The sequence below is a fragment of the Leptodactylus fuscus genome, chromosome 5 (genome assembly GCF_031893055.1).
Source record: "Leptodactylus fuscus isolate aLepFus1 chromosome 5, aLepFus1.hap2, whole genome shotgun sequence".
Taxonomy (NCBI): domain Eukaryota; kingdom Metazoa; phylum Chordata; class Amphibia; order Anura; family Leptodactylidae; genus Leptodactylus; species Leptodactylus fuscus.
This window is the reverse complement of record NC_134269.1, coordinates 96,001,786-96,021,481: the sequence shown is the minus strand read 5'-3', so window position 1 is coordinate 96,021,481 and position 19,696 is coordinate 96,001,786. Positions and strand designations below refer to the sequence as shown.

Below are 19,696 nucleotides of genomic sequence, written 5' to 3'. Positions count from 1 at the left end.
TTCTCAGGGGTGTATAGACCATAAAAAGGGCATTAGTATACATCAAAAAATGTGTAAGGCTAGCCCAAGGGGACGGGGACGAGGACGGGGGCGTGGAAATGCAGATGTGGAGCAAGGTTGCGCTCAACCAACAGCGTCTACTGTGCCTACTGCTCTACAGCAGCAAACATTGCGCTTCCCCACAGTAACCGGCTTGATGGCCACATTAAGTAGGATGCAGGGTACAACCCTAACCAGGCCTGAGCATCAGGAAGAGGTGTTACAATGGCTGGCGGACAATGCTTTCAGCATGCATTCTCCACCAGCCAGTCAGCCTCTACCTCAACTCCTCCTCCCAACAGTCTGGTGCTCCGTCCTCACAACATGCCCAATCTTCCCAGCAACCTAATCCCACTTTTCCCACCTCCCAGGAGCTGTTTTCGGGTCCATTCACTGTCCCTTTCTCTGTCCCACCACGTCCTGAATCACCAGAGGTTACAGATGAGTTGCTGTGTCCTGATGCACAAACACTGGAGCATCCGTTATCTCCTGTTGTTGTTGTTGTTGAGCAGCAATCGGCCCTCAGTGATGACGATGACGAGACACAGTTACCATCAGGGCAGCCTGTTGCCATGTGCGGTGTGCAAGAGGAGGAGGAGCCGTCAGAGGAATTGGAAGAGGTGGTGGACGACGAGGACACTGACCCAACCTAGACAGGGCGGATGTCAAGCGGGGAGAGCAGTGTATATGTGGAGGGAAGTGCAGCACCAAAGAGGGTGGCTAGAGGTAGAGTCATGTCTAGAGGCAGAGGACAGCTGCTTCACCGAAGCCAGGCCACAGCCACCAGGGCCCAAAATGTTCCCTCTTGTAGCCAGCCTAGAAAATCTCCCACATCGAGGCCACGGTCTTCGGTGGTGTGGAATTATTTTAATGCATGTGCGGCGGACAAATATACTGCGGTTTGCACACTCTGCAACTCAAAACTGAGTAGGGGCTCTGAAAAGAGCAACCTTACAACGACTGGCATGCGCCGTCATTTGGAAGGCAAGCACTGGGCTCAGTGGCAGAGAGCAAACGCAGGACAATTGTCGTCCAGCGTTGCAGCCACTGCCTCTCTCACTGTTGTCAGTGCTGGTGCTGCAGTCCAGACCAGCAGCCAGGAAACCTCCACATCTGCCTCCACCACTTTGGAGACTTCTCCCTCATCCTCCCCTTTTCCTGACTCAGCTCCTTCTCCTGTACCATCATGCGCCTCTTCACAGCAACCCACCATCTCCCAGACTTTTGAGCGCAGGCAAAAATACAGCGCTATCCACCCCCATGCACAAGCCTTAAACGTGCACATCTCCAAACTCCTGGCCCAGGAGATGTTGCCGTTCCGGCTTGTGGAAACTCAGGCCTTCCATGACCTGATGGCAAGTGCAGCACCTCACTATGCCGTCCCTAGTCGTCACTACTTCTCCCGCTGTGCCGTCCCCGCCTTGCACCAGTACGTGTCACGCAACATCAAGCGGGCCCTAAGTTCCACGATTTGCACAAAAGTCCACTTGACCACCAACACGTTGACAATTGCATGGTCGCTACATTTCACTGATGGCACACTGGGTGAATGTAGTTGAGGCTGGGACCGGGACACAATCTGGGGCAGTATACCTCATTTCCCCACCCAACATTCCTGGCAGGGGCTCTAAACCACCACCCTCCTCCTCCGCCATTACATTGACCCCAGCTACCTGCTAGAGACGCTGCAGCACTGGCGTGGGGAGACGTCAGCAGGCCGTGCTGAAGCTCATCAACTTGGGGGACAGACAGCACACTGCCTCCGAGATGAGGCATGCCCTCCTCGATGAGACGGCAACATGGTTTTAGCCGCTGCACCTGGGCCCAGGCATGGTCGTGCGTGATAACGTCCGCAACCTGGTAGCGGCTCTGGAGCTTGCCAAACTCCAACACATTCCATGCCTGGCCCACGTGTTCAATTTACTGGTGCAACGTTTTTTAAAAAGTACCCAAATGTACCGGAGCTACTGGTGAAAGTGCGGCGCTTGTGCACCCACTTTCGCAAGTCTACAGTAGCCGCTGCTAGCCTCCGAAGCCTCCAGCAACGCCACCATCTGATGTGCGACGTCCCCACACGCTGGAACTCGACGTAGCACATGTTGAGCAGTTGAACAGAGTGTGTAAGCAGCAGAGACCCTTGATAGAGTACCATCTCCAAAACCCAAGGGTTCCTCAGAGTCAGCTCCTGCAGTTTTTGCACCATGAATGGCCATGGATGGCAGACTTATGCGAGATCTTGCGTGTCTTTGAGGAGTCAACCATGAGGGTCAGCTGTGACGACGCACTCGTAAGTGTCACAATCCCGCTCCTTTGTGTGATGCGAGAATCCCTCATCTCCATCAGGGATAACGCATTGGACGCTGAGGAGTCGGGCATAGGAGCACAACCATCCCAGCAAGATAGTCAGGGCACACTCCTGTCCGCTTCACAGCATATATTGAGGGAGGAGGAGGAGGAGGATGACAAAGTGGCAGATCTCATTGTCACACAGGAGGCTAGCGGGGAAGTTCATTGTGTCCCATTGCTGCAGCGCGGTTGGGGCGAAACAGAGGAGGAAATGGAGAGTGACCATTCCGGTGGGGGCAGCCAAGTGATACCAAGTAACACTCTGGCACACATGGCTGAATACAGGTTGGAGTGCTTTTCAACTGACAAATGCATTGTCAAAATCCTGGAGAGCAATGACTATTGGATTTTTGCAATCCTCGACCCCCAGTATAAAAATAATGTTTGTGATTTTATTCCGGTAGAGGGGAGGGCCAGTCGCATCAGTGATTGCCACAAGGAACTAGTGCAGAATATGATGGAGATGTTTCCATCAACTCTCGTTGGCGGCACACAGGAGAGTTCGTCCAACAGGCGAACAACTGTCATCCAGTCCACACCCAGCAGGGGCACACTCTCCAAGGCCTGGGACACATTAATGGCACCCCGTGGCCAAACTACCGCCACTGAGGGGCCTAGTGTCACCATGAGGGACAAGTATAGGCGCATGTTGCGAGAGTACCTGGCCGACACCAGCTCTGTCCTTTCCAATCCCTCTGCGCCCCATACTTATTGGGTCTCCAAGTTTGATTTGTGGCTGGAACCTGCGCTGTCCACCCTGCTCAATCCACCTTGATTCTCCCCAACTCTGCTGGTTAGAGGCTCAATACACTGATTCCCTCCAACTCTGCTGGTTAGAGTCTCAATCCACCCTGATTCCCCCCAACTCTGCTGGTTAGAGTCTCAATCCACCCTCATTCCCCCCAACTCTGCTGGTTAGAGTCTCAACCCACCCTGATTCCCCCCAACTCTGCTGGTTAGAGTCTCAATCCACACGGATTCCCCCAAACTCTGTTGGTTTGAGGCTCAACTCACTCCAAGGGCCAAAAACACTGCCGATGCAAGGCTCTACTCACTGCAAGGGCCAAAAACACTGTTTTTTAAAGGCTCTACTCACTCCAAGGGCCCAAAACTCTGATGGTGCAAGGCTCTACTCACTCTAAGGGCCTAAAACTCTGCTAGTAAGAGGCTGAAGTCACCTAAAGGGCCTCAATCTCTGCTGGTAGCGCAGCTTAAGGGCCTGTAACTTAATTTTGAAGGGCTCACATTAAGGGCCATAAAAGTGAATTTTGGAAGGTCTTACCACAACACCCACACACCCACAATGTCAGTTCAGGGTGGGTACTGTTGGATTTCCCATTGCCTATTCCATCTGTGGTTGTCATGGGCAACGTGATTTAAAGGGATGCTTGTTAATGTTTCTTTAGCTTGAATCTGGGTTTCTGTCCATCCATTTGGGGAAGAAAGAAGGTTTCCAGGTACTTTCCCACTTTCATAGAAGTTTTTTTGAGTGTGGAAAGTGTGTAGCTGATAGGCTGTGATGGTGGGGTAAAACTGTGACTTGGGCTTGTTAGATGCCCCCAGGCATGCTTCCTCTGCTGTCCCAGTTGCATAGCAGAGGTGTTAGCATCATTTCCTGAGGTGTCATAGTGGACTTGGTGACCCTCCTGAGTCGTATGGTGGGTTCCCCTGAAACTTAGCATTTTTCCCCATGGACTATAATGGGGTTCGATATTTGATCGAATAGTCGAATATTGAGTGGTTAATTGAAACGAATAACAAATATCGAATATTTTACTGTTCGCTCATCTCTAGTGTCCATCTTAGTCTCTGCCCACTTTCATAAAAAACTCTGAGCAGGGTGTAGGACCAACAATGTGATGCATTACTGGTGCAAAAAACATGCATGCACCAAAGAAGAGCCATAACTACTCTGACTTACACCAGAAAATTCAAAGAGAACACAGGAGACACCGAGCAAGACTTATAGTGTAGTAATTCTCAATACGAGATGGCACACAATATACGTATTTTTGACCAGATGGCCTCTCACCTGCTGTGGTTGTGAATAAACGTCCACAATCACGTATAGAGCTTAACACATGTAGATAGGTGGAGGAAGCAGCCCGTTTTACCTAGACCGGTTATCCAAAGAACACCCGGGAACAGAATGGAGGAGGAAGGGAGTAAAGATGACGGCGCTCTCAGGTCAAAGTAGAGTGAAGGATTTTATTGAAGACAAACAGGCACACCGCTAACAGATGCCGCGTTTCGGGCTATATACAGCCCTTTCTTAAGTGCATCAACACTTCGCCAGGCAATAATGGCATAAAGATGACTGTACAAAAAAGGGGCAAAGCGCGCATAGCTTATAATAACTAACACATGCAAAACATTTAACAATTAGATGCACCTAGATGAGAAATATACACCACAGTAAAACTAGTCTAAAAGAAGGCACACCTCTGAAAAATATATGGCAATGAATTGCCGCGCTTATATCACATTCCAGGGCCCAGCAATCCACTCTAAAATGGCCCCATGTGTCACTGGTAAAATGGCGCCTCAGTCACTTAAATGACACCTCAAGCAGGGTCTTTAACAACCAGCACACTGAAAACCTCTGGTTTACTGGCCAGGATCATGCAGGCGAGATGCAGACTAACACGATTACTGCTATTATAAAATGCATTCAGTTATTCAGCATAAAAGTGTTATGTGAACCCAGGCTAAAAGATACAATTATTGTCAGCACATTGTGGATGTGCTGCCCATAAAGATGAATGGAGGAATACTGATTTCCCATCTTGCATTCACTTTAGATCAACCCGATCAATAGGCTGATGCAAACAAAAACCTATTGACACGTTTATCCTTGAACAGTGCTTGTTCAATGTCTGTATCTCCTAGTTTAACACCAGATTAAAATCACACATATATTAGGCCACATGTTATGCATAAAAAAATCAATTAACCAACATTTGAAGTGTTTTTGTTTAGTTAAGGACCCAGGAAAACGTATTACCGTATAATAATATCATATTAATAACAAGACACATATAATAATGTGAGGGTAAGAAGGTCTCATCCACTTGTATATCAATAGAAGATATTTCAAGTATTTTTCATCTCTTGAGTACCCAATAATAATAATATGGAAAAGTATACCAGAAATTTGACAGAAGTGTAAGAATTTGGAGGCAGTGAAACCGCTAGTCATGTGTCATCTATAAATACTGTATGACCAAAAATGATAATATAGTAGATTCCCATGTAAAGGAAGAAAAAAAGATTAGTTACAGAGACAGTAAGGGAAGGGACAGGATTAGGAGGAGAAAGCAGACGCAACTAGGACCACCGGGTCAGCCCACAATTACCAAGATTTTATTCTACAGTAATTCTTACAATTGCACTACTATAGAGGACAAGTGTAGTTCACAAGTGTTACTGAAGTTAGTAAACATAACTGAGAGGTGGAGGGGGAGTCTATGGGAGACTAAATCCCACAAGAGACAGATGTAGAGCTGAGCGGCTGAAGTCACTGTAATTATGCCCATCATTAGCTGCTGTTCTGAGATGTTCAGGATTTAGGAAGAGGTCCTGTATGGCACATTCCTTGCTAAATACTCCATTCACAATAGCTTTCCTGATATGCCTCTGGCCTTCTAAATCCTCCTCTTCAATCTTAAATCCCAGCACAAAGCTCCTTGTGAAAAGTTTTTGACGGATGATGAGTCAACATTAGTGTCTCAAAATTTCCCACCTCTTTATTGAAAGTGAAGAGCAATGAGGTGTGGACAGCTTGTGGATGCAAGAATATGACGCAAAGTTATAATATTCATCAACAACAGATCAAAGAATATAACTACAACAAGCCAAAGCAGCAGCAATATGGCAAGTGGGTATATTACTGACAAGTATTATAAGAGAATATAAGCCAACAAGGTACAAGGTACGGTAAATACACATCATCCAAAGTAAGCTTACCGTTACTGCCATTTTTTTCTTTTAAGATAGTTGGTTCCTAAATTTACTATTATTTAATATATGCATATATAGAGTTGTTAGCCAGGCTTACCCCACATTCATATGATTGAGGTTCAGCTGTGAATCGTGGTCAGTCTGTGTGCTGGATTTACAGGCCTGAACAGTATGCTGGACTCCTAGCATTATAGTTACTTATGATACTAGAAGTCCCTGGATCCCAGCGGTGTACTGTCTTGTACTAACTCCTAGCAGCAGAGATAACTAAAATAAAGTCCCTTTCTGTTCAGGCCGATATATCCATCCAACGCACAGACCACAGCTGAATCTCGGTTGTGTGAATGCGTGGTTACAGAGGACATACAGTCCTATGAAAAAGTTTGGGCACCCCTATTAATCTTAATCATTTTTAGTTCTAAATATTTTGGTGTTTGCAACAGCCATTTCAGTTTGATATATCTAATAACTGATGGACACAGTAATATTTCAGGATTGAAATGAGGTTTATTGTACTAACAGAAAATGCGCAATATGCATTAAACCAAAATTTGACCGGTGCAAAAATATGGGCACCTCAACAGAAAAGTGACATTAATATTTAGTACATCCTCCTTTTGCAAAGATAACAGCCTCTGGTTGCTTCCTGTAGCTTTTAATCAGTTCCTGGATCCCGGATGAAGGTATTTTGGACCATTTCTTTCTACAAAACAATTCAAGTTCAGTTAAGTTAGATGGTCGCCGAACATGGACAGCCCGCTCTCAAATGATCTGAAAACAAAGATTGTTCAACATAGTTGTTCAGGGGAAGGATACAAAACGTTGTCTCAGAGATTTAACCTGTCAGTTTCCACTGTGAGGAACATAGTAAGGAAATGGAAGACCACAGGGACAGTTCTTGTTAAGCCCAGAAGTGGCAGGCCAAGAAAAATATCAGAAAGGCAGAGAAGAAGAATGGTGAGAACAGTCAAGGACAATCCACAGACCACCTCCAAAGAGCTGCAGCATCATCTTGCTGCAGATGGTGTCACTGTGCATCAGTCAGCAATACAGCGCACTTTGCACAAGGAGAAGCTGTCAGGGAGAGTGATGAGAAAGAAGCCGTTTCTGCACGTACGCCACAAATAGAGTTGCCTGAGGTATGCAAAAGCACATTTGGAGAAGCCAACTTCATTTTGGAAACAAAGATTGAGTTGTTTGGTTATAAAAAAAGGCGTTATGCATGGCGTCCAAAAAGAAACAGCATTCCAAGAAAAACACTTGCTACCCACTGTAAAATTTGGTGGAGGTTCCATCATGCTTTGGGGCTGTGTGGCCAATGCCGGCACCGGGAATCTTGTTAAAGTTGAGGGTCGCATGGATTCCACTCAGTATCAGCAGATTCTTGAGAATAATGTTCAAGAATCAGTGACGAAGTTGAAGTTACGCCGGGGATGGATATTTCAGCAAGACAATGATCCAAAACACCGCTCCAAATCAACTCTGCATTCATGCAGAGGAACAATTACAATGTTCTGGAATGGCCATCCCAGTCCCCAGACCTGAATATCATTGAACATCTGTGGGATGATTTGAAGCGGGCTGTCCATGCTCGGCGACCATCTAACTTAACTGAACTTGAATTGTTTGTCCAAAATACCTTTATCCAGGATCCAGGAACTGATTAAAAGCTACAGGAAGCGACTAGAGGCTGTTATCTTTGCAAAAGGAGGATCTACTAAATATTAATGTCACTTTTCTGTTGAGGTGCCCATACTTTTGCACCGGTCAAATTTTGGTTTAATGCATATTGCACATTTTCTGTTAGTACAATAAACCTCATTTCAATCCTGAAATATTACTGTGTCCATCAGTTATTAGATATATCAAACTGAAATGGCTGCTGCAAACACCAAAATATTTAGAACTAAAAATGATTAAGATTAATAGGGGTGCCCAAACTTTTTCATAGGACTGTATCAACATTCCTAAAATGTTAATTTAAAAAAATACTATATTTCCCATAAAATAACAATTCTCTAGTCTCTTTTCTTTGAATTTTATGGTGTGCTGTTGCTCTGTTACTCCTAGAAATTTTTGAATAGACTAGGTGATACCAGTAGGCAGTGTCTCCCTACTGTCCTATCAGCGCCGACAGTGCCAGAGGGTGTAGGGTCACACCCATTTTACAAGGGGAATTGTAATACCCATGAGAAGAGCACAATTTGTAGAATTCTAAGAAAAGATGCCCTAAAATTGTTATTTAATAAGAAATTTAAGTACTTACTAGAATTGACAAGTCAGAAGAGGTGATCAGTCCTCTTGTAAGGCAACCTGTTACACTTATGATGTAGTCAGATCTACAAGCAGCATATTACAGAGCAGGAGGAGCAGAGCAGATTAATACATTGGATTGTGGGAAAGATTCAGTAGAACTTCTATTTACGTACAGTGTTGGCCAAAAGTATTGGCACCAACGCAATTCTGTCAGATAATACTCATTTTCTTCCAGAAAATGATTGCAATCACAAATTCTTTGGTATTATTATCTTCATTTAATTTGTCTTCAATGGAAAACCACAAAAAGAATTGTCAAAAAGCCAAATTGGATATAATTCCACACCAAACATGAAAAAAGGGGTGGACAAAAGTATTGGCACTGTTTGAAAAATCATGTGATGCTTCTCTAATTTGTGTAATTAACAGCACCTGTTACTTACTTGAGGCACCTAACAGGTGGTGGCAATAACTAAGTCACACGTGCAGCCAGTTGAAATGGATTAAAGTTGACTCAACTTCTGTCCTGTGTCCTTGTGTGTACCACATTGAGCATGAAGAAAAGAAAGAAGACCAAAGAACTGTCTGAGGACTTGAGAAGCAAAATTGTGAGGAAGCATGAGCAATCTCAAGGCTACAGGGTCCATCTCTAAAGACCTGAATGTTCCTGTGTCTAACGTGCACAGTGTCATCAAGAAGTTTAAAGCCCATGGCACTGTGGCTAACCTCCCTAGATGTGGACGGAAAAGAAAAATTGACAAGAGATTTCAATGCAAGATTGTGCGGATGGTGGATAAAGAACCTCGACTAACGTCCAAACAAGTTCAAGCTGACCTGCAGTCTGAGGGTACAACAGTGTCAACCCGTACTATCCGTCAGCGTCTGAATGAAAAGGGACTGTATGGTAGGATACCCAGGAAGACCCCACTTCTTACCCAGAGACATAAAAAAGCCAGGCTGGAGTTTGCCAAAACTTACCTGAGAAAGCCAAAAACGTTTTGGAAGAATGTTCTCTGGTCAGATGAGACAAAAGTAGAGCTTTTTGGGAAAAGGCATCAACAGAGTTTACAGGAAAAAAAAAAAGAGGCCTTCAAAGAAAAGAACACGGTCCCAACAGTCAAACATGGCAGAGGTTCCCTGATGTTTTGGGGTTGCTTTGCTGCCTCTGGCACTGAACTGCTTGACCGTGTGCATGGCATTATGAAGTCTGAAGACTACCAACAAATTTTGCAGCATAATGTAGGGCCCAGTGTGAGAAAGCTAGGTCTCCCTCAGAGGTCATGGGTCTTCCAGCAGGACAATGACCAAAAACACACTTCAAAAAACACTAGAAAATGGTTTGAGAGAAAGCACTGGAGACTTCTAAAGTGGCCAGCAATGAGTCCAGACCTGAATCCCATAGAACACCTGTGGAGAGATCTCTTGATGGCAGTTTGGAGAAGGCCCCCTTCACATCTCAGGGACCTGGAGCAGTTTGCCAAAGAAGAATGGTCTAAAATTCCAGCAGAGCATTGGAAGAAACTCATTGATGGTTACCAGAAGCGGTTGTTCGCAGTTATTTTGTCTAAAGGTTGTGCTACCAAGTATTAGGCTGAGGGTGGGCCAATACTTTTGTCCGGCCCATTTTTGGAGTTTTGTGTAAAATGATCAATGATTTGACTTTTTTTTCATTCTCTTTTGTGTTTTTTCATTGCAAGCAAAATAAATGAAGATATTAATACCAAAGAGTTTGTGCTTGCAATCATTTTCTGGAAGAACATGAGTATTATCTGACAGAATTGCAGGGGTGCCAATACTTTTGGCCAACACTGTAAATCCCTGCTCATTCTGGGCTTAGAGAACTAGTGGGTGGTCTTATTCAGTAATTGCCAGCTATCTGACACATAGAAGGCTGCAAGTTATTGAATTACTCCACCCACTGGACTCCTAATATCCAAGATAAACAGGATATACGGTAATTAAAAAAAAATGTTTTACTGAATCTTTTTCCACAAAACCGTATATCATTATGCTCAGTCTCTACTTTTTAACATGCTGGACTGCTTTTTTCAAGGTGACAGGTTTGCTTTAATGTGACATGAGAATGCTTTTAAATAGACATATAATAGCACTAAAGTATCTCTCGGTGGAATCTAAGTATATTTTTAGATCCTGCAGCATTATTTTGTATATTACAGGAGATGACTAAACTGATGCCTCAAGGTTAAATATTTACCATTGTGTACTTGACATTTCTTCCCTTTAGAGACAGCATTCTGTGCTTCTGATCCTTTCTTCTGACCACCTTGAAGCATACCCAACTCTAAGATTTCTATACTTTTATTACCATTAAATGTGCGCTATACATTTGTTATTCAATTCTACCTAAAGTTTTTTTTTTCTTTATTTAAAGGCAATATACTTTCTTTATTTAGCTTAATTATATAGGGCCATCATATTTCCCAGTGCTTTACAGATATAGTCTACATTGTCCAAAATAGGGCTCACAATCTAATTTTCCCATCAGTATATCTTTAGTGTGTAAGAGGAAACTGGAGTATCTGGAAGAAACTCACACATCACGGGTAAAACATATCAGCTTCTTGCAGATGTTGTCCTTGGTTGGATTTGAACCCAGGACTCCAACACTGCAAAGCTACAGTGCAGCGGTGATTCACTGCAAAACAGAATGTGTCCGATGTAGACATATAAGTAGCAGGTCCAGAGGGAGATTCAGAAAGATTCCTGGCCACAGACCTGAGATTTCGGCCGACTTTCATACATCAAAACAAAATTCCTCCATAAACTATCCTATAGTAAGAAAGTTAAGTGGTTGTCAAAAACAATTGGCACTACTTACAGTCATGACCATAAGTGTTAGAATGTGTTATTTTTTTCCGAAAATGAAGCATTTCTCCCACAAAATTATGGCAATTGCACATGTTTTGTTATATACTTGTTTATTTCCCTTGTGTGTATTAGAAAAACACAAAAACTGAGGAAAAAAAAGCCAAAAACAATATAAATTTCACGCAAAACTCCAAAAATGGGCCGGAAAAAATTACTGGCAACTTCAACATTTGGTTGCACTCTCTATGGAAAAAATAACAAATCAATCACTTCCCACAGCTATCAACAAGCTTCTCACAACTCTCAACTGGAATTCTTGACTTCTTTAGCAAACTGCTCCAGGTCTCTCATACTGAAGGATGTCTTCTCCCAACAGCAGTTTTAAAGGGGTTGTCCCATCACAAGGATCCTATCTATAATGCTTGTTAATGTGGATGTAAGACTTTTCCTAAATACACTGCTTCAGCAAAACTGCTTTGTCTGTCCACTATCTTACTTTATTCAATTTTTTGTGGCCACAGCCCTGACCTAGCTGCTCCTGAGTCAAATGATGTATCTGCTGCTCTGAGGGGGGAGGGAGGAGGGGCTAAGTGCAGGGAGCGAGCCTGTGTATTTAGCTATTCCTGTGTCTACACCATGTGACCTAGCTTCCTGTTAGCAGATAGAGGAGAGGAGCTGCTTTCATTTCTTCTGTTCTCCCAGTTATCAGACTAGCTAATTCAATTGTGTTCATTATGGCAGAGACAGGCAGTCTCTGTATGTAACACAGAATGGAGTTGCTGCTGCCTGTACTTCATAGTCCAATGTGGGTGGGCGGAGCTACACGTGAATTTGGGGGCGGAGCTAAACGGCAGGTTGCCTGTGAAACCCCGCCCACCAAATGATGCAACAAACCAGGAAGAAAGAAGATTTTACAAGAGTGAAGACTGCTGAGTATGTGAGGTGGGAATACCCCTTTAAGATCTCGCCACAGGTGTTCAATGGGATCTAGATCCAGACTTATTACTGGCCACTTCAGAATACTCCAGCTCTTTGTCTATCCATTTCTGGGTGGTTTTTGAAGTGTGTTGGGGTCATTGTCCTGCTCGAAGACCCGTGACCAATGACACAAACCCAGCTTTCTGATACTGGGCCCTACATTGCGACCCAAAGTCCTTTGGGATAATGATGGGGTAATGATTTATTAATGCCTTGCACACAGTCAAGGCATGCAGTGTCAGAGGTAGCAAAACAACCCCCCAAACCTCTTTGAACAGCCACTATATTTGACTGTTGTTACTGTGATCTTTACTTGTAGGCTTCAGACCGTTTTTGGGTAAACAGTATAATGATATACTTTACCAAAAAGCTCTATCTTGGTCGCATCTCTCCACAAGACCTATCTTAGAAAGATTTTTGCTTACTCACATACATTTCGGCAAACTGAATTCTAGCTTTCTATGTCTCTGTGTCAGCAGTAGGGTCCTCCTGGGTCTCCTGCCACTGCATTTAATTTTATTCATATGTCGACGAATAGTTTGTTCTGACACTGAAACACCTTAAGCATTCGGGACAGGTTGAATTTATTTGGAACTTGATTGGGGCTGTGTATCCACCATCCTGTGTTGCAACCTTTCATAAATTTTTCTCTTTCCCTTCCATGTCCAGGGAGATTAGCTACAGTGCCATGGGTTGTATACTTCTGGATTATTTTGCGCACCGTGGACAAAGTAAAAATACAAATCTCTGGAGAAGGACTTGTAACCTTGAGATTGTTGAGATTTTTCTACAATTTTGGTTCTCAAGTCCTCAGAGTTCTCTTCTCCTCTTTCTGTTCTCCATGCAAATACACACAATGCAAAGATTGAGTCAACTTCTCTTGTGTGATTTTTATATTGCCCACACCTGTTATTTGCCACAAGTGAGTTTGAATGAACATCACATTCTTGAAACAAAGTTACCTACCCACAATTTAGAGAAGGTGCCAACAATTTTGTCCAGCTCAATGCAATCATTGCAATCTCACAGAGTTTTCCTCTGCGGACTTTCTGCACCTATTATACTTCCATGGAAAACACCAGGATTTCTGTAGGTATTATTCACATGCTGAGATTTTAAAAAATGCAAGCGTTTTTGAAAATGCAGATTTTCCATTGTGGATGAAATTCCATCCACTTTACACTTTACTTTGTGAAAAGTCCTCCTCTATCACATGAACTAGCTGAGGGTGAAGCCTCAATATCGGCACGCAGCAGACAACTTCTTTGATTTTCATATACTAAAGGCTTGGACTCTTCTTCTATATAAACTGTAGCCTGAGCCTAGGACTGTTTATCAGATGCATTTCTGACAGATTATTTATAAAAGGGCTGAAAAAAATGACTCTTAGCATTTGTGCACCCTCTGAAAGTGGTCTGTGAATTCTCTGCCTGTATATAAACAATCTGGTATGTTCAATCAGCAGTGTCACAGTGAGGACTCCGCCCTAAGAGGTCACACTTTGGTGAGCTTTCAGAAAACCAAGTCCCAAATGTCTTTAACCCTTTTATTAGCACGTCATACCAGGTTCTGCTCTTTCCTGGCCAAAGAAGTATTTTTTAAGGTTACTTTTAAGTCCATTTATAAACATCAAAATCCTCGACTTCCCTTCACACAGCCACCTAGTTAAATAATAAACTTTTGGCTGCTTGCAGTCATTTTTATAGCTGACCATACACATGAGGTGAAGGTTGGATGAAAACCTACTAAGTATTGGGACCTCCCAACGTTTCCTTTTCTTGGAGTGATAGAGTAAGCTGCTACCACGGGTGACTAACAGCGATTCAGCAAAGGCATGCCTGGCCAAGCAGAGCATGCATGTGTATGAGACAAAGGGATAGGAGAGATAGCTGTCTACATTAGCTAGCTAATGTATTTGGCCAACAAAGTGGAGCTTGCAACAAGCTCTCACTAGTGGTGGCTGCAAGCTGGCTAGAATGGCTATTAATGAATATGCGAAGGATATTCTACAGGTAGAAAGAGGGTACAGACCACAGTAAAGAGGGTACAGACCACTGTAAAGAGGGTACAGACCACAGTAAAGAGGGTACAGACCACTGTAAAGAGGGTACAGACTACTGTAAAGACATATGGACCTAATAGGACAGAATTTCAAAATTATATATTAAATTATGTTTATAGCTGACCTTTTACTGATATTGATATAAGTCACAGAATGGAATGTTCTTGCAAATGTTGCTAGAATTACTATGTGCGTTAGGGTGTTCTGGGTAATAATCCTACAATCTACAAGGTCAGCATCGGACTGGGTTTCCTGGGGCCCATCAGTAAATTCATTCTGGGGGCCCATTGCACATGCAAATATTAACTGAATATGCCAACACATATTTTTTACCATAGTACCAAGATAAATAGTCCTTGCCTTTAACTGTTTCTGTCCTTGGGGCCCTGTCGGTAGCCTGATCATTGGCTCTAGCATTGAACTAGAGTGCCCTTACCTCTGTGAACCAGGGATATATGCTCATACAGCAACAGGCCTCAGGCAATAGCAAGCCATTTCATTGTGACTGGTGCTCTGGAGTGACACTAATACAGCAGGGCCCAAGAAGGGGGATACAGATTTCATCAATATAATAATGGACAGGGTACTTTGTCAATACTCCACCAACTAGTACAGAAGGTTCAGAAAATGGAAAATTCCCTTAATTCAAAGTATGATTAAAATATAGCCCCTTTACAAAAGAGCTTCTGCAATAAATGAGGGGTATTAGGTATAATGTACAATTTACTGTGATTGGTCACGAATATGAGACGTAACCCAGTCTTGAAACAAGTATAAAAGAACTAGGCCTGCAGTCTTCTGCTTTTATATGGTCACTGAACTCCTTGGTTACACCTAACATCTGCATACTTTACAGCAGGACAAGTAAAGGACAAGTATGTAGAGTGATGAAGTGATAGACACGGATCATGTAGAACACATCATTTACATAATGGCCAAATATCCTGGTTAACAAAGATCAAGTAACAAAGAATACCCTGTCATCAGCATAAATGCTCTCTTGTTAGGTTAAAGAAAATGAATATCAGTAACCTTCAGTAAAGGCCAAGTTCTAGCTTTCAACAATAACCAATTAGCTTTAATTTCCTGTCAAACCCATCTACTGAAATTACAGGACTTTATTTAGATCATGAAAAATGCAAATTAAGTGTTGTCCAATTAAGTAAATTCCGTTAATTATAATAGATCCCATACAGTGACACCATAACCACAACTAACATGAATGAAGGTTAATGTTTGGGTATCATTCGCAACAACACCTCTGTGTGCTCCCTTTAATGTAAGCAGGTTCCCTGTGCAAGAAGACCTACAATAGATTGCTTGCTAATAAATTGCCTGCCAGGCCAAATCTGTGAACAGCGGGTGATTAGTAGTGACTAATGACAGGAAAGTGATTTAACTATTAACTAAGTGATCTGGACAGACTTGTGCACTGGCTGAGGTTTCTTTATCCGGACTCTATCACAAAATACATACACCAATGGACTGAGGGGGTTCGGAGTCGGTGACTTGTCTTTACACTGGGTTGTTGAACTTCAGTACAATGGCATCATGACTAGGTAGATGTGCTGGGCTATGACCTCTGTATAACACACAGACTATGCTAGCCAGCCTTCACATCAGTGGTATTGGATTAGAAGCGTGTTCTCACCCTGACAATGGTCAGACAGCTCTGCTAAATGGGATCAGCTGCTGCGCGCCCTGGGCAGAGGAAAGGTTACAACCTTTAGATAATTTAGAGATGTGTGATAATGCAGAGCAATAGCATTAATAAGATGTCTATATAATGTACACTCTCAACCTGTCATTCTGTAATAAAAGAAAATGCACACTTTAAAGAGGTGCGAGCACTTCAACATAAAGCATAAATCGGCATCAAAGTGATGAAGCAGGCAAGGAAACCCCTGCACTATTTCACTATATCTTAGCAACCCATGGGACAACAGTGCTGGGACTGAGCTGATCATGCAGAATGTGTTGGATTAGTTTTACACAGACATTTCCATCAACTTTTGCAAGGCCGAGATGTATGCCTATTGTTGAAGATCAAAATGATCATTGTCACAACATGGCAATCGGGGTGACGCCTCACAATGAATATCTACTTGAGAGCATACATTTAAAGGTCTACTGTATATCTATGGGTTACAGCTTTGCATATCTGCACCATTCTTCAGTTTCTGTAAAACAAAGATATTATCATAGCCTAAGGGCTATGTTAAGGGATTATTCACATACCCATTTTGTATGGACAGCACACACCCCAACTTATTTTCAGGTTCCGTGTTACCCATGGTTTATCTGTTTTAACAGATTAATGGATTAACTTTTTTCCTCTACCTACTATACTTTTCAATGTTTGTGAAAAATGGGTAGCACACAAATAGCATCTCTGTGCTGTCCATGATTTTCACAGACCAACAGACTTTAATCGGTGTCTATAGTCTGCAAATCGGACCAAAATAGAGCACGTGTCTATCTTCAGGACAAACATCTACATGTGCGCGTTGAAATCAATGGGTTTGTATGTGGTTCTATATCTAACCTCAGATATAGTTTAGCTTAGAGTATTTACTTTTAACACTGTTTTACACATATATTAATGACCTCTTTATTATTATTATTATTATTATTATTATATTATTATTATTATTAGTTAGGAAACCATAGCATTTAATATAGATATTGCCGTCTTACTATCACATTCCTTCCTTATGCCAGCGAAGTATCCTCTAAGACTGTACCAAAATCAGAAACAATGACTGCCCATAGATTAGTCCTGTACAGTAAGTTCATGGATACTGAAAGATGTCATGTCATTTTAATAACAACATCATGTAACCTTTGCCACACACTAAAATAGTTTCTTCAATAACTAAAATAATAAAAATTATTCCACCATCACTTGTATTCATAGGTCACACAACTCATGCCATGCGTAGAAAGCCTATGCATGACAAAGGAGTACTGCAATTCCTGGTCTATACCACTCTATTTTGCAGAAAAAGGAGGCAACTGCATCAGTGTAATATAAGTACGAGAGATGAAGTTTAAATACATGACCATTTATAATGTCCTTGTATGATAACTTTCCTGATTCCAAGGAAAATTATAAGATGGTAAGATACAAAGCTTATTAGGAATGGCAGTCTGGTAGTATACCAGCTTGTATGCTATATATCACTCACCTGATTGTCAGCATGATTCACTGTGAAGTAGCCAACACATACAATGATCTCATGAAGAAGGTCTTCACTGGTGTATTGAGTGCAAAACCAAATCAGGGAACTGATCACGTGTCGAAATGCGAGAGACAGGCCCTCTGCACCTACAACAGACTGTCAGAAAACAAGAGAGAGACACTCAGAGAAGATCAAGAGGATCATATAAAAGGTGCACCAAAGCAGAAAATGGCATAAGACTGTGTGTTATAGTTCTTCAATGTGTTAGATGACATTTTTCTTGATTGTACATTTGATTGCCAGTTTTCTGTCTGTAAATGTGTCTGAAAATGCTGAAGATAGACATCCAATGCATAAAGACCAAAAATAAGTCCCAGCTTCTAAAAAACAGCTTAGGCAACAAATAGAGCGGTTCAATAGAAGAATCTTTGAGATTACTATACCAAATCCAAAAGAACAAAAAGAAGAAAAGAATGTGTCATAAGTTTAAACACTCAATTGTTGAGGTACTCCATATAACCGGAGGACCCTGATTCTGACTGCTTTAATATTGCAGTAAGTCATAGAAACGGCAGCTGAAAACTGGTGTCTAAGTGCACTATGAATGCTAACAAAGCTACCAGTGCGACCACATCAGAAAATGCTAGGTTTGAAAATGGGCATTGCCACCACACCAGAAGGATATGGTTGTACCATAATCAACTATGAAAGGCGTGTACAGTGTTTGCACCTCCTACCACTCACACTGATACGCATACTAGGTAGGAAATGGAAAGACATACATTTGCGACCTTGATGTCCAGCTTAAGAAGAAGTTGTGAATGTATTTACCTGAAATGACTGGAGATGAAGTGTAGCAAAACTGTTAAGAAAGCGCAGGCTCTGAATTGCCACTTGTATGGTGTTCTGCTCATAGGTCTCTTTAGAGCTGGAAACATTGGGTTCAGAGGAAGAATTGTGGAACAGAGCACAGTACAGCATATGCAGAACTCCAACAAGATCTGAGCTTTGAAGGGCGGCGGACAGTCCTGTGGGATCCGGAGGGCCTTCAAATATGTCCCAAGAGCTGAATGAAACCGGAAACAATTGACATGTCTGACTAACTATTTAACTACTCATGGTATGCAGGATATCTTTTTGCACGAGCACAGATCTATGGCAATTTTTTTTTTTACAGATTTCTTAGAAAATAAATTACGGTATAATGATTATAACGCTATCTATCTATCTATCTATCTATCTATCTATCTATCTATCTATCTATCTATCTATCTGTGTAAAGTCTACATGCAAACACCTGCCTAACATGAAAACGTCAGCCCCCTTCATAACATAACCCATGTAAAATAGACAACATCAAATCTATTAGAAATAACCTGTAAATGATGACAAAAAATGAAAGCACTGCAACTGGAAAGTATGCAACAAAGGGTATGGAAGAAGAAGAAGCGTTGCAGTCTATGGATGTGAGGACAGGGTTGTTACTAGTTAGAGATGCATGCACATTATCCATACATGTGTCATATGTAAGTATAGATGGATGGGAACAATTAACATTTAGAAATCTATGCCGTGTAATATGCTGTGATGTTTCCCAGATTCTATAGGACAAATGTTCCATTACCAGAACTTTTCATGTTGTAACATTAGTTTCTATAATCCAAAACTATTCTACTCCTGAATTCCAGCCGCTTCAATTTATATAACATCTGATAACTTGCCCAGCAAGCACTACCACATGCATTGAAGGTATACAAAAATGCTTTAACCACACGTCCAAAACACTCTAAACAAGATCAATGGTTGTAGTTGGCGTCCTTAGAGATCTGTTTACATTCAAGGGCTGATAGTATATTTAGGAGGCTCCCTACGTCTCCCGTTGGTTTGCAACGTCACTTTCAATCATGTGCTTTCTTGAAACTCAATATGGAAAATAAAATGGGTCTATTCAGCTACCCATAAAACAAGATATTAAAAAAGAAAGGTGATCCAATGTAATCAGATGTGATGTGTAACGTCCAATACTGGCTACAGTGTTTACATA

The 19,696-nt window shown here is 42.2% G+C and overlaps 1 protein-coding gene across 2 annotated transcripts in view; it reads right to left on the bottom strand.

Moving 5' to 3' along the window:
• SCAPER (S-phase cyclin A associated protein in the ER) overlaps positions 1 to 19,696 on the bottom strand; it is a 173,799-nt gene that overhangs the window by 16,442 nt on the left and 137,661 nt on the right. For both annotated transcript variants that reach the window (XM_075273805.1, XM_075273806.1), the window contains exons 27-28: positions 18,484 to 18,718; positions 17,659 to 17,808 (exon numbers count right to left, since the gene is read on the bottom strand). In XM_075273805.1, coding sequence (XP_075129906.1) covers positions 17,659 to 17,808; positions 18,484 to 18,718 — 385 coding nt within the window. The remainder of the gene's footprint in view (positions 1 to 17,658; positions 17,809 to 18,483; positions 18,719 to 19,696) is intronic.